General features: G+C 36.0%; 1 protein-coding gene across 4 annotated transcripts in view; it reads right to left on the bottom strand.

Moving 5' to 3' along the window:
- Positions 1-15,608, bottom strand: part of LOC128243144 (nuclear factor of activated T-cells 5-like) — a 58,867-nt gene that overhangs the window by 12,895 nt on the left and 30,364 nt on the right. For 3 of the 4 annotated variants that reach the window (XM_052960708.1, XM_052960711.1, XM_052960710.1), the window contains exons 5-10: positions 13,858-13,921; positions 12,562-12,750; positions 10,775-10,965; positions 10,178-10,350; positions 7,048-7,241; positions 6,208-6,334 (exon numbers count right to left, since the gene is read on the bottom strand). In XM_052960708.1, the coding sequence (XP_052816668.1) occupies positions 6,208-6,334; positions 7,048-7,241; positions 10,178-10,350; positions 10,775-10,965; positions 12,562-12,750; positions 13,858-13,921 (938 nt within the window). The remainder of the gene's footprint in view (positions 1-6,207; positions 6,335-7,047; positions 7,242-10,177; positions 10,351-10,774; positions 10,966-12,561; positions 12,751-13,857; positions 13,922-15,608) is intronic. The other variant, XM_052960709.1, reaches the window with a different exon arrangement.

The raw sequence follows: 15,608 nt of genomic DNA, 5'->3' as shown, positions 1-15,608 counted from the left end.
ATGCCATCATTTTACTGTTTTTTTGCTATGAGGCAATGTTTATCTCCAAACATGCATACCAAACAATTGCAGTAAAACATACACACTCACAATCAAACATGTACTGACACAATAATCTTTGCTTGAACAACTGCATATTATCTGGTATTATGAACGTTTGCTAGCATTACAAAATCCAACATAAGGAGCACTCAGGCCAAAATCGTTATGGTATTTGTTTTAGAGGGAAAAACTGAACATATAGAAGGTGAAATGATTTTAGGTGGTCTTGTGGGTATGTTGCTATAATCTACCATTGTACCATGTTTGAGAGTGTATTCATTGTTTTAATCTATATATCAACTCCTATATTGGAACAGTAACAAGTAGGCGGAGCTTAAGCATTCAATAACCAGCATGCAGATAACAACACTATTTACCTGTACCACATGCTAGTTATTGAACACTTAACAACATGTTACATACAGAAACATCACCCACTTCCATCATGGTTGAAATTATACAATCATACTGAAGTGCTCATGTATAATTTCAAAAACTCTGGTTGTGGGTGCAGTAACTATTTCTAAGGCGTCCTGCTATTGCACCCAGGCATGATACAAGCATGTCAAGGTCACCTGTTAAAACTTGAAAGCTTAAATGTACCAATACACAAACTTTAATTTCTGTTATCTGAAAGCTAATATCCCCAACGCGGTGCTTATAGTGTATTAAAATGTGTGTCACAATGGAAGCGCAACAAATGAAAATGGGAAATAACTATTTGGTGAGCAGTGAAACCATAGCCATGTGTAATGAGTTTTCATAAATATGAAGTTAATCTTTCTTGGTTACCATAGTTAAAGAACCCTTATCAAAGATTGGCACTGGCAGCTCCATTTACAGTATTGATTTTAAACTAATAGGCTCAAGCTTGCATTGTTATGTGGTTTACATTGGCTTAGTACAAATACTGAAGCAAAGCATTCTAAACAATATAAGCTTGACTGTAGTGTTTCTGCTGTCTGCAGTTGTCTTATGACTTGAATCCTTCACGTTACTAGACAGATTACAATGGCAACAAGTCCTTTAATGCTGTCATTATTAACTGCAAGCTGTACACATTGCCCTGCGCTCAAAACTTACTAATTGAGATACACACTGCAAGCTTGAACCTGACATTCTTTTACTATCTTTGTAGGTGGTAAGCTATTGTTCACACTCCACATAAACAACAAGTCTGGTATACATGTTTGGATGATCGTGTAGAACTTTCATAGATAATACCACAATCATTACAATAGATAATACTTGAATTGGGGTTTGACAGCATGCACACACACACTTGCATTTTACTGGTGCTTAAAGATAAGCTTGCAAATTAACACAAATGTCAGGCAAATATCATGTTGAGGGAGATGATACAAGCATTGTATGAGCAGATGTGGAGGTCACACATCGCTATCCCTCCTGCATGGAATAGGACAGGCTAACACATTCATTGTGAGAAAAACAGTCCAGTCTATCATTTAAGTTATGTGCTTCAACCATTTACAAATTAGTAGCAATTAAGATACTGAACACTTTCGACTATTTTCCATACATATTTTAAGTCAGCTTAAAATCTTGAGCTACGAATTGCAACTCCCTCACAAACATTTCTTTCTTCTTTTTTTTACAATAATTAGCCAACCACCTGTCACTGTGTAACGAGAATGGTACGCTCAGACCTTTCGACGGTACCTTAAGCATCAAGGTCATTGGCTAGACTCTATCAGCCTCTATTCCGCTTATCTAGGGGAAAATCACACATTGCATTAAACGTCCCACCCTCCCAATGTTTTACAGTATGTTCAAATGCTTATTAAGAGCTGGAGCATGGAATACATTGGTTCTTCAAACAAATACATTTTTCGTTTGTTTTTTCATTGAGTGTAAAAAAAACATTTTTATTTTTTTGCAGCAAATAAACTTGTTAATCAGCAAAATCAATTCTAACAATATATGATTTCGCAAATAGCTATTAAGCTGATATAGCTTGGTTTAATAAATACATCTACTGTAAATGTCCTACTAAATGCACATGCCTAAATCGATATGCCATGGGTTTTTTTGTGGGTCTTCTTTTCCATTCTGCGACTAAGCTTTACCTTAACTATTAACTAATAAATAAATTATTACTTCCGATGAATAACATCCTATCAGCACATAAAGCTTGCGGGGAGGACAAAATATTGCGTATAACCAACAATAAGCTCATACAGAATGTACGATATTTGTTTATGGCCCCTTCATATTTGTCATCTCTGCGGGGCAAATTATGTAATATTGGTCCATTATTTATGACATGCGAGAGGACATTGACAGGAATACACTGATGATTACCACATTTATTGTCTTGACAAAATTAAAGGATTTCCATAAGTTAACATGCTTGATTGATTATAATCTGACGACTATCCTGTAATTTCTTTTTCTCAAACATATATTTCAAGATATGGAACTTGATTGGATATTTTAAATATTTAGATATATATTTGATAGTCCTTATTAAGTGAGAGTGAACAATTAATTGTGTCAATTCAATATACCACCCTCCACAGCTCAACCCCCAAAGAACACTCCCACAATTTTTTTCCCAACCTCCCCCATTATACGGTCTCGATAAATATGAAATCAAATTGATCTTTAAACTACTTGTGTTATAACACATACAATTTTGAAGTTTGCGCATCTTATATTTATTGTTTAAGATTAATATTATATTTTGTAGCTTGTTTTCAAGATAAATTCTAAGAAAACTCATACTCGTATCAAAGCTTAATGAACTTTACAAAATTAAGGAAAAAATATCGGCAAAACATCCTATCGATGATCAGTGATCAAGAATGCTAAATGATTCGAGCGTTTTAATTAGTCGATGATAATATTAGGAAAATATCATTTTATAGTTTTGCACTCAATTCTATACACAATAGTTAATCAAATTCAGTCGATTTTATGGTTCTTATTTAGCCCGCAAAGTACTCAAAGAGACATGCACCCAGTGTGTTTAATAGGACATTTACGGTATATTGTGATTCTACAGAATAGTGATGAAAAAATATTCAATCACATTATCCTGTAGCTGGTAAAAATTGATTTTCGGTTTCACTTAAATACTATTAAAATTAATTTCCCCAAAACAATTAAATTCCTTAATGGCTTGTAAATAATTTGTTTGGTGGGAACACACAATGCATTCCAATTACCAGAAATGTGTGGTAAAACAGAGTAAAACAAAACTAATGGTTTACGATACCTCCACTTGATAAAAGCCCGTTAGAAATGTTCCAAGGGGCTCGTTGACGGCCCGCTCGCCAACTCAAATGATTCGACGGAAAGACGAGTCATTTTGAATTTTAGTTTTCAGTTATTAACATACAGGATGAGGGCATCCATTAGTTTCTCAGTTTAACAATTGCCAGGTCCGACACAATTTTTACAATTGCCAGGTCCGACACGATCAGACACAAAAAACAAAAACAAAAACAGCACCCCAATTGAATGCCAGAGCTCGTCCACATATTGATAAATATTTTAAGTTATTGGCTATGCTTGAAAGGTTTTGCACAACAAATATTCTATAAATGGCGAGACCAAGGCAATGACAATACCTCAACTTTTTTCTTTCAAAAACAGAGGAAATCATGTATTTGTTATGTAGTGCAATTAGCCAGTCCTTTAGCATGAACACTTTCTGTTTGTTTTAAATCTTACTAGTTAAACTGAAAGACTGTGACTGCAGCAAGCAAGTAAAAAACAAGCTTCTCTTGTAAAGTGTTCACTAGAAAATATAATTTTAGGCACATTGCAATCCAAGGTCACCTTCATGTATGTATATCCATCCCATTTTAGCAGTTAGCCACCTCATTTAGATGTGACTAAGCTTAGTATTAGGAAGATTGAAGCCCGGCTGATTGATGTGCAGTGCCAATCTGACAATAATCTAGCAATTATAAATTGCATTTAACAGATACCCCTTTTAAGGGTGAATGGTAATGGGAAATGCTGTCACAGAGGCAATATTTCCAACAAGAATGCTACAGAGTAAAGGCTTGCCACAGAGAAATGCTTGCCACAGAGTAACACTGGCCACAGAGTAAACACTCGCCAGAGAGTAAACACTCGCCACAGTAACACTCGCCACAGAGTAAACACTCGCCACAGGGTAAACACTCGTCTGTTCTCGTTTTTCTGTGAAAAGGGGCATTATATGCCCGAGGCCTTGTTATACATGGGCACATTGTTCCCTTCAACAAGTATGTTAAGTTTCTTGTGAATATCTTGACTGATTGTTGTTTTATACATGGGCACATTGTTCCCTTCAACAAGTATGTTAAGTTTCTTGTGAATATCTTGACTGATTGTTGTTTTTTGTTTTATGGCCAAGGTTCAAGTTAATACACTATGATGACAAGGCCATCACCGCCGACAACAATGCTTTATCAATACTTCGAGATTTCTTCCTTGAAAAAGAACCTGACAACTTTAAACAACTGCACTCAGAACTGGCCCTTTGCTTTCAAAAACAGTGTTGACATGTATTATTTTAGACTAATTGTCTGTTGTAAATGAGTTGTGGGGTCAATGTTGTTAAACTAAATGCAGCATTACAATGCAGAAACAGAAATGAAACTGTAAAACTGTTTTTATATAGTTCAAGTTAGTTCATTTTAACAGACAACTAGGCGAAATGTTAGATGTCATTTTACAATGTTTCTCTCATTTTTTTTTTATCTCCAATAATAATAATGAAAAAATATCGGTCGGACAACCAAATCCTGACAAATGTTAAACAGAGACACAGTAGAGCTGAAATCAAGTTTTGTCATTTATTTCAGAGCCGGAATGGATGCCATGGTCAAAGCTCAATGTCATATGATGAACATTCAGTCCTGGCTCAAACAAAACTGCATGGAATATTTTCCCATTAAAAACATTTGTTTCTTTTAATTTTCAACATGTTTTCGAGGACAAAGTATTGATTTATCCTTCACAATTCCAGAATTGGATTTTTTTTCTAAGGCTGCAAAATGATGCATAACTAATGGTGAAAGACCTGCATTTCTACCAAGACTTCATCTTACATATTGTCATTTACAAATTATGACATATGGCCGAAATAGAATCAGGACTATAGACATTCCGTTTAAGCCAGCTCTGAATGTGCCCACCCAGTCTAGTGCCTAGCCTCAGTTAACAGACCAGGGGGATACTTTTTATGATCATTGCCTTGACCAAAATTGGACTCACAGTTAATGTCCCCTTTCTTTACCTTGTATACTGATCTCCAATGTTCAAGGCATAAATTTGCCTTGTAGAATTTCTTCTACCCCTATGATTAAAGAGTCAAAATAAAAAATGGTCAGATCTCATAAAAAAAATAGTTTTACCTGCTTAAATAAAGACTACTGTATTCTATCATTTCCTCTAAGATCTGACCACATCACCCCTCCCCTAACCCAATACTTTCGAATACCCCAGTTTCCATTTTCCCTAGAAAAGGGGACAACTGTACAACTATATCAGGTGAGAGCTAGTACTTGACAATTTCACTCTCTAATGCTGTGAGTGTGTGCAATTATTAACCAATATTACTGCTATATGAGCCCACTTCCATATTGGCAGATACCAATTGGCAATATTCTCCAGATTATATCAGCGCCATTTACTCCGTCAACACCCATCTGCATGCATAAGGCGCATTCAACACTGACAATTTCCACAAAAAAAACATCTTCAAAATGACCCACAGCATGTAGTGTAGACCATTGAAATCCACACAATCCTCAACATGTGAACTGATACTCGAGCATCAAGTACTGCCAATATGGAAGTTTTCTTTGCGAATTCGAACAAAACCAATTTATCTTGAAACTGCTTCAATCACACATCCAGGAAAATTTTGTTTGAACTGTAAATAAAAGATGTGTTAGTAATTTGCCCCTTAGTTGCAGAAATCTGCAAGCTCTCGATGGAAGTCCTGAACAGGGGCATAATCACTGTCTAAACGAAGAATTTACTTCATGAATTTACAATAGAAACTTCATTCATCGATATCATTTTTTTCCGCATTTTTATAAGATTATCATAATTTTCATGTTACAAAAAAACACTCACAGAATGAAAGAGCATTGGGTGGGCTATATGCAAGAATGAGTGACGGGCTGATAGACATTCTCGTACCTGATTTGTAGGCGAACGGCTGGGATTCGCTGATCTTACCACCACTGTGGACCACAACCTGGAAGTTGGCCTTCGCGAGTGTGGACGTGTCTCCATCATAGGAAGGTACAACTACGATCAAGTGGGTCTGTAATATATTGGTATGAATATATTGGACAGGTTTTAAAGAACTGTGTTAAAGTTAACAACGTTGTTAACGTCATCGTTGTTAACTTTCAAATCTTGACTGCTCTGTAAGTTAAATAGATACACTTGTGATCTGCAGTATTTCAAACAAGACTTGAGAATAAATGTTGAAGTTGTACTTGAAGTGTTTTTAAATACATGAGCACCTTACAAAAAGGGTCACGTTTAAAGTTAACAATCTCGTTAATATCATTGTCACACCGAGATATATATGCAAGTTGTAAAGGTGAAGGATGAAAAAAGATTAACTTTGTTTAATGAATACCCTTGCAAAGAAATAAGGTTTGTTGTAGCAATTTTGAAAGATATGCAGCTTTTTGCAAGCTGTATAAGAGTAAACTGAGAAAATCATGCCAACTGTTAATCATGCGATGCTCCATGTTGGTCTACTGAAACGAACATGAATGATAATATTGATGTAACCATAGAAATAGTTCTTTGTCATTAAGGTGCAAAACATTTTTCATTATCATGAATGATAAATTAACACATGTTTAACCTTTTCTCTGAATGCTTAAATTTTTTTGAAGAATGATAATTCAAAATTTACACCTTTATCTCTATTGTCATTGTAAAAATACTTTTTTTTTTTGCTTGCTTTAGTTCAACATTTTTGCCGAGAAAAATCTAGATCTAAATTTTTGAAAATCGTACAGTTTGAAAGAAGTCTTTGTCGATCTCTCCCTCGCGTTCCCACAAGGGGTCGTCCTGATCGTCCACCATCTGCTGGAAGAATACACGCGTTCCCCGCAGGAAGTTTTTCCCGATTATGAACAGCTCGTCTCCACCAGACATGAAACTCTCCTTTAAGCTCATCTTACAGATCTCAGGCTGACCAATTGGCTGAGCTGAAATGTATAACAGACTTATAAGGGATGTGATTGAATCATCAAATTTAGGCTTTTGGATGAACAAGCCTGAATTTTTATACTATTGCTTGGCATCAAATTTTTTAACAAGCCCTGCTATATAAAATTCAGAATTTCAGCAAGACCGGAAGCATTTTACCAGTAATTTCAACTACTGGTGATGGCCCTGGCAGCTGAAGGGCTCAACAGTTTTTTGGTGATGGGTTAGTGGGGAGCACTTTAGGCCAAGGGGGTCATGCAACCTGCTTCAGAAGCAAATCTGGCTTTTTTAGAAGCACTTTTGAGGGCCATCCTGACTTCAAATTTGAAGTTAACTAGAGTGTCAGTATTAACAATAAATAAAATAACAGCCAAAAGCAACCATCCTGCCCAGCAAGTTCGCAGACAAATCACATCCCCAGGGTTACAATTTTGGTGCAACATCTGGCTAAAAATAGTATCTCCAAAAAGGTCTATAATTGGTCTTGAAATATTCTACAACAGATAATGAGACAAAAGAAGAAATGAAATGGTGGCTTATCTAATGCATTCGTGTCCAACATCATATTTCAACTAATTTTTCATTTTCTCTTCCTGGGCAGTTTTCACATTTTGTATCTTGGCGGCAAAATGCACTAGAGTGTACTCAAGTCCCTGTCATTTTAACCAGGATGCACTCAAAACAATGCTCACATATCCTTTAACAGACAATAATCTCTTGACATTTAAATGTCACTCTGTACAAAATTTATAACCATCACATGACAGATACAAATTTTAGTGCCCTGAGAGTTATGGCATTTTAAATTTGTCAACTCAGTGTAGAAAAATGAGCTGATGGTCCATTAAAATAAAACTTCCAGAAATAATTGATTAAGGACACTGACAATTGGGCATTTAGGAATTAAGAAATACATTTTTTCTTTTTAACTTTATAGATCAGAGTCCGTTTAGATGGAAAAGTAGAAGTAAAGTTATTGGACCTATATTTAAGGCAGGGCTTATCAGTGAAAATTATTACCCGATGCCCTATATAAATGTTATTCACTATTTTTGACTGTTTTACAAATAGTAATCAACAATACAATGTTTTGAACTGTTGCCCAGTGAACAGTATGAAGTGTTACCCGCATTGAGGCTACGTCATAGGTTCGTCTTAGGTTTTGCCTAGACTAAAAAAATACACTGCATATCGTTTTAACTCCTGAATTTCCGGTATTGATTTTGTAATTTTAATTGGTTCACAGTGAATAATGAACAAATTTCAAGCGCTCAGTTGTCTATATGAAATGGATGTTTGTTGTGAAACTTCAATACATTCGCTTTACAAAAGTAATTGTCTTCTTTGTGTTTGAACAAAAATATATAATCAGGTAATAAAATAGTTGTTGCATGGGCATTTGTGTAGCAGTCAAAACTGCTGTCCCTCTGTGTCGAGGACGACATTCTGAACTGTTGCCATTGTCCTATCCGCCGCAGGACAACAGTACAGAGGTCATCCCCTCCACTTCGAGACAACAGTTTTGACTGTTACACAAATGCCTATGTAACAACTGTATGCTGTTACTAGTAGGTGGGCAGGCAGGTATGTGATGAGCCTGGCTGCTGAAGGGCTGAAACCATTTGGGCAAGGGGTTTGAGAGCCGCTAAAAGGCACCGTGCAAATGGGAGTAACATGGGGCAACGCCCCCATTGCCAAAGCTTAGTTAGCCATCAAATGCGCAGAAATCTGCAGACAAATCACATTCCTGGCAGGGCTTATCAGTGAAAATCATTGCTACAATGAAAACATAAGCACATGGCTTTGGGTAAGAAAAACCACCATCTGTTTCAAGAATCACTATAACTATGCAGGGATGTATGCACTGAAATGAACCAGAAGCTTTCTATTGTATGTAGCAAGTTCATGGACTGAATGTGGGATGGGCTGGGCTTATCTGTTGCTGTGGTAAAAATCCTGAATTTCTTAAAGCAGGGCTTGTTACAATTAAGGCTTTCTCATATGAAAGTCTTGATTTTGATAACTGCTATTGCAGGGAAACAGATAACAAACGTCAAAGAAATATTTTCCTGAGAATATCCTCTAAATTTAACCAACATTTGATCAGTGAAATATTCAGAATATGTGTGCCAAAATATATAGGAAAATATTGACTAAAATCAGAGGAAGTCCTTGGTGTTAAAAAAATTGACATTTTCGCAACCTCCACCGCTTTCATAGTGAAAACTCCAGTGCTCAACTCCTCCATTTATTTTATCCATTCAGGGGGATTCTTTCAGAAAGGAGGTCTTGGTTGGCGAAATTTCAAAGTATTTATAAGATGCAAGTAAGAAGAAATGTATTCACATATATTTTGCTATGAAAACCTCTAACCTTTTCGTTACACAGAATTATTTTATGTCATGATTTATCATTTTCTTATGATACACTGTCACGTCATACTGTAATGCACTTGCAGAACAAAATATGCCATTGGAAAAGTATTTTTTTGAGACAATTAAATTAAATTTACCTTCCACCGTCTTTTAAAAAAATCTGCTTATACTATCAGCTATGATGACGTTCAGACAATAAGAGAATGGAATAAATATTAATTTCTTCCTTTTCCAAAATAGAAATATTTCTTTGCCTTTGATCATTACTACAAATTAATTGATCACCTGTTGTTAAAGTTTCCTATCAGCATTTATCGAAACCTTTTTTTAACAGTCATTTCACTCTTGTGGAATTGCTTCTTTACATTCAGTTTCACCCACATACTGTGCTTTCACTTTGACATTATTGCCTGATGTAAAATCTCTCCATTTTTTTTCTTAAATTCCGGGGGATTTTTATCCCCCACAGGGAGACCGGGGGATGGATTAAATTCCGGGGGATTTTCCCCCCCACCGGGGGATATGGCAAGTATGGATAAGTCAAACTGAAGCCAACTTACTACACAGTATGGTATGGGAGGGTAACTGCAGCACCTGGGGGCTGCCACAGGGTTTCTGGAATGTCACACGGAAAATCATTCGCGCTTTCGTGCTTTTCTTCTTTGCCTTTGATAGGCCGATCCTCTGTTCCACATCTGCATTACGCAACTTGAGTATTCCAACACAGTCAATCCTGGAAGGAGAATTTTCATAATACATTATGTGATAATAAATGATTTCTATATAAGAAACTGGATTCACTCATGGATGGTAATGAGGAAGTGATTGTATCCACTTTTTGTGATTTAGTCCAGGGCCGTTAGAATTGAGGAAATAGTAACATAATGCCTAAAGTTGTGAAATACCATAGTATTATTCAAACAAGAAAATGAAGCAAAGACACTAGATACCGAATTTGAAGAATTTTAAGTGATCAGGATTTTTTTGATTTTTTTGGATTGTCAATCTTGGGGATTGTAAATGGGGCCTAATTTCGACCCCATTTTCAGTCATAAAGAAAAAAGTGTGAGGATGCTGCTTTTACCCGCCCATTTGCCATTGTCTTAATGCAATACCAACTGAATTGACATTAACAGCAACCATAAAATTTTACTTACGTGGCAGTCATATCATTGCTGGGACACAGCGTGATTTCTATCACTGTGGTACCATCTATATCCCGGTCCACACACTGGGTTGAGTTTTTCCCACACACCTTGCAGGCCTGGTAGAAGCCGTGGGGGCGCACCTTCCCGTTGTCATTACCAATAAACACCTGTAAGGTGGCCTCTCCTGAATACCCGAACAGCTACAACACAGGAGAGAAATGCATCTTAGCATTTATTTCCAATACAGACTATAATTATTACAAAGTCAAAAGTAATTATGTTAATATAACTTTTTTCACATCATTCAGGGCTCTCACTAAGCTGAAAATTTTGGGAGAAGTGACTTCTCCCTTCAGTCAATTTAGGGAGAAGTGGGGAGACTTTAGGGAGAAGTGATACTTTTTGTAACACCTGATACAAAAACTATACCATACCACACACCTGGTTTTATTCACATTCAAACTGATTGCTATAACAATATAAAATGTTCATAAAATAATATATCACTTTTGGCTCAGCAAAAGTGTATTTATCAATGTCACATAGTTTATAGATCTCCAAATAACATCTAACATGAAACAAAAAACCAAGATAGCTAAGGATTTGAAACAATCAAAATGATTAATAAATTAACTGTCAATATAGTAGGGGGCGAATCTTATTTTGGTACGTTCGGGATAGGGTAAGAATGTCACATTCAGCTATGCTGTTATTTACTTGTCTCTGGCTTAATAATTTTAAATATGCTGACATTTAAGAACCAAATGACATTTAAATCACAGTCCTAAGTGATGAAAACTTTACCAATACATAATGGGAGGTTGAGAAATTAACTCAGAAAATTGTTCTGACATTTTTTTGATATCGTAACCAGGAGAAAAATACTGTAAGTATTAAAACCCTACATAAAGCAATAAAAAAAATGTGTTGACAAATCAATTTTTTATCGTAAACATTTCATTAAAACCAATCAAATATTTGGTGATACGTCATGTTATTGATTTTCTTAGCCCCACCTTGCCGATGGCCTGAGATGGCTATGACCGTCTGCTTCATAAGCAACAATGTTTAAAATGTCTTGCATTGTTTGTTCAATACATATATCAATTACTTTTTAACTTCATTAATGCTTGACACGATTGTTCATAATTATGTCGCCTTTTCTATCTCATTTTAACAAACGTATATCATTTGATCAGGGTCTTCTCAATGTATATTCTGATTGGTTAACTTTCAATAGCTCCGCCTACCGGCGATGTTTTGGTAATTGGATGACACGGTCCAATTATCGGATTAGGAGATTACCTAATTTTATGATTGGCTAATTGCGATGTTTTGACTAATGGGACAGTGGCCAAATAATCACTGATTGACAGATTTACAGTGTTAAAATTTTCGGCGAAGTCAATGTCGCTTTGATGATACAAATAGGCGAAGTCTGGGAATTTTAGGCGACCACTTCGCCCAAGTCGCCCCCTCGCGAGAGCCCTGATCATTTAAAAAAAAATCAGTTAAAACTAACCCTTTCACCTGCATTTCCTTTTTACAGGGGATTTCCATCACACAGAAACCCTGGGTCTTTGAATCAAGCAAGGGACTCCCTTTTAAATTCACTTAACATACCCTGAACCCCCAAAGTAACCAACGAGTGTCAACAAAAATATTAAACCTCAAATGGTTTCAAAACACCCCCAATTTTCAACTATGATGGCCATATGCCCAAAGCTGTAAAATCAGAAGAAAAACCCAGCTTTCAGCCTTAATCATACAAAAAAACAAGCCCACTAAAAACTCACCTTAACGACAGGATGGCCATTTCCATTTTTACTTTTCACAGCTCCACGACTTCCCTCAGTGAGATATCTGGCTCGATGCTGGTCCTCCGGTTGTTCCAGTATTCGCAACTCACACCCATGCTTACTCGCCGGGAAATGCTGACACAAGATCGGTTCCTTCTGTCGACGTAGTTCACCCCTTTTCTTCTGCTATTATAAATTCAATCACAACTTAAACCAGAAACTTGAACCAATTAATAAAGCATTTAATAAATGAATATACCAGTATATTGGACGTATATACAAATAAATATTTTCTTTGTATATGCATGATCTCCATTTAATTTGAAATGTAATGTAACACTTACTTTCAATTTGTACACCTGGGATGAAGATATAGCAGTAAGCAATCATTCTAAAAAATTACTTCCAAGCATAATGTTGATCATACATTTGAAGACAGACTCTCTGTGTTTTGTCTCAAGCAGTTTTACAATAGTTATGATTTCAAACTTCTTTGAAATTTAACAATTTAGTGTAGCTATTTTCACCATTTGAAGGGCACTTGCCTTATTTATAAAACATATAAAAACACTGACTCTACAGTTAGCCCTTAAAAAGTTATTGATAAGAAACAAAAGTGTCTGCTTGAAGTAAAGGTCACCATGACCATGACCTATTAGACTAAAGAGTCTACTTTCAAACAATCAGAAGTAATTGATGGGAAATGGAAGTGTGATGCTGATGATGCAGACGGCCAAAAAAAATCCTGCATCTACCGGTACCATGCTTCACATGCAACACAAACAGAGATCATAAAGCAAAGTCGAGTCACACTCTGATAATGCTCTGATAAAGCAACTCAAATTAACCCTGATAATCCTCATCAAATCTAAACATTAATGACAGTTGTTCCCCTTTACTTGATACATTATCTGAATGACATCAATCTCTGAATGACCCCATTTATCAAAAGTGCACATAGTGACCTTGAGTTTATCAGTGCTTGTTTACACCCAAGGACATGTTGACATGTAAAGAGATGTTAGTCCTCTTTTACCATTTCATGATAACAGATCACAAAATTTCCTGTGGTACTTAACTTTGTGGACCAGTAAACAAATATATTTTAGATTTTGCAGATTTTTTAGAGTTATATGCAATAAACTCAATAAAATAAGAATTTTACAGTAAGAAGATATTTATTTTTTGAGAATGCAGAAAGATAACGAAATAATGAGAATGGTACATCTTTGTTTTTAGAAGGATATACATCTACGCAGCTACAAGTAGAAAACCAAACATCCAGATACGTACAAACACATTTGTAGGTGTTTTAAACGGACTTGGACTCACAACGCTTGGCAACGCTGGACTTTCACTGAAAAAAACACACTCAAAACATACATATAAAGTCAAATATGGTGAAAAAAATATGAATTGTGAATACCTTTTCTTTAAAATATTATGTTAACTATGAATTTAGCTGCATATACACGCAAAACAATATTTAAAGCTCAAAAATTGCAAATGCAAGTCAATAAAATTTGTAATTAAATGCTTGTGTTTTGCTTGGTGTTTTGACAAAGGTTAGCAGAGTGCTGCCCTTTTGACTGCTGGGAATAAGCTGTGCTGCACTTTTATCATGCTCTAAAGATGCGCCAGGTGCCCTGTCATTTGACAGCTTTTAGTGTATTTGTACTCTTTCTTTGTGTTCCCAATGAAAGAACATAGCTTTTTCCCTTAAAATGTGTCTTCAAAACAAGAGGGCCAAATGGCCCTGAATCGCTCACCTGTCATATATTGCACATTGGTTTGATAAGAAATCTGGATGGTTCAAAGTAGTTAAGGTTTTTTAGAAGTCTGGGTCATTTTTTACCCCAATGCCAAAGTTTAGACAATAAAGGTAGAGGTCCACTTAATGATGTATTATGCCAAATAGCTCTAGTCCTTGTGAATTCGGAGAGAATTTTTTTTTTTATGCTTCTATTATATACAAATATTGAAAACCTAAGCCTATGAACACGGGGCGTGGCCAATTTTGACCGAAGGGCTAAAGTTTGAACAATCTTAATAGTGGTCCAATAAACGATGCTTCATACCAAATATATAAGGCCTTCGCCTTTTGGTTTCGGAGAAGAAGATTTTTTAAGTTTTCATCATATACATATATAAGGAAACCCATGACCGCCCGGGTGGGGCCATTTTTTGACCCCAGGGTCAAAGATTGAACAATATTGGTACAAGTCAACTAGATGATATATCATGCCAAATATCTAAGCTCTTGTCACTACTTGACTTTACGTGTGTATCTATATATGTATATTTGTTATTAATTGTTGTATGTGGCCCATATTGAAAATTGGTATGTGTACTAAATATGTTATCCAGTTTAAATTAAGACGTTACTTGTCTTTGTGAGTTCGGAGAAGATTTTTTAAGTTTTCACTATAACACATATAGAGAAAACCCATCAGCCCCGGGGTGTGGCCAATTTTGACCCTAGGGCCATAATTTGAACAAATTTTGTAGAGGTTCACTAGACGATGAATCATGCCAAATATCTAAGCTCTAAGCCACGTAAGTTCAGAGGAGATGATTTTTGAAGTTTTCACTATAAACATACAGAGAAAACCCATGACCCCCCAAGGGGGAGGGGCCAATTTTGACCCCAAGGCCATAATTTGAACAATCTTTGTAGAGGTCCATTAGACGATGAATCATGCCAAATATATAAGCTCTAGTCCAAGTAAGTTCAAAGGAGAAGATTTTTGAAGTTTTAACTATAAACATATAGAGAATACCCTAACCCCCCGGGGCGGGGCCAATTTTGACCCCAAGGCCATAATTTGAACAATCTTTGTAAAGGTCCACTAGACGATGAATCATGCCAAATATATAAGCTCTAGTCCAAGTAAGTTCAGAGGAGAAGATTTTTGAAGTTTTCACTATAAACATATAGAGAATACCCATGACCCCCCGGGGCAGGGCCAATTTTGACCCCAGGGCCATAATTTGAACAAACTTTGTAGAGGTCCACTAGACGATGAATCATGCCAAATATATAA

The sequence above is a fragment of the Mya arenaria genome, chromosome 8 (assembly GCF_026914265.1).
Source record: "Mya arenaria isolate MELC-2E11 chromosome 8, ASM2691426v1".
Taxonomy (NCBI): domain Eukaryota; kingdom Metazoa; phylum Mollusca; class Bivalvia; order Myida; family Myidae; genus Mya; species Mya arenaria.
This window is presented reverse-complemented; position numbering and strand designations above follow the sequence as displayed.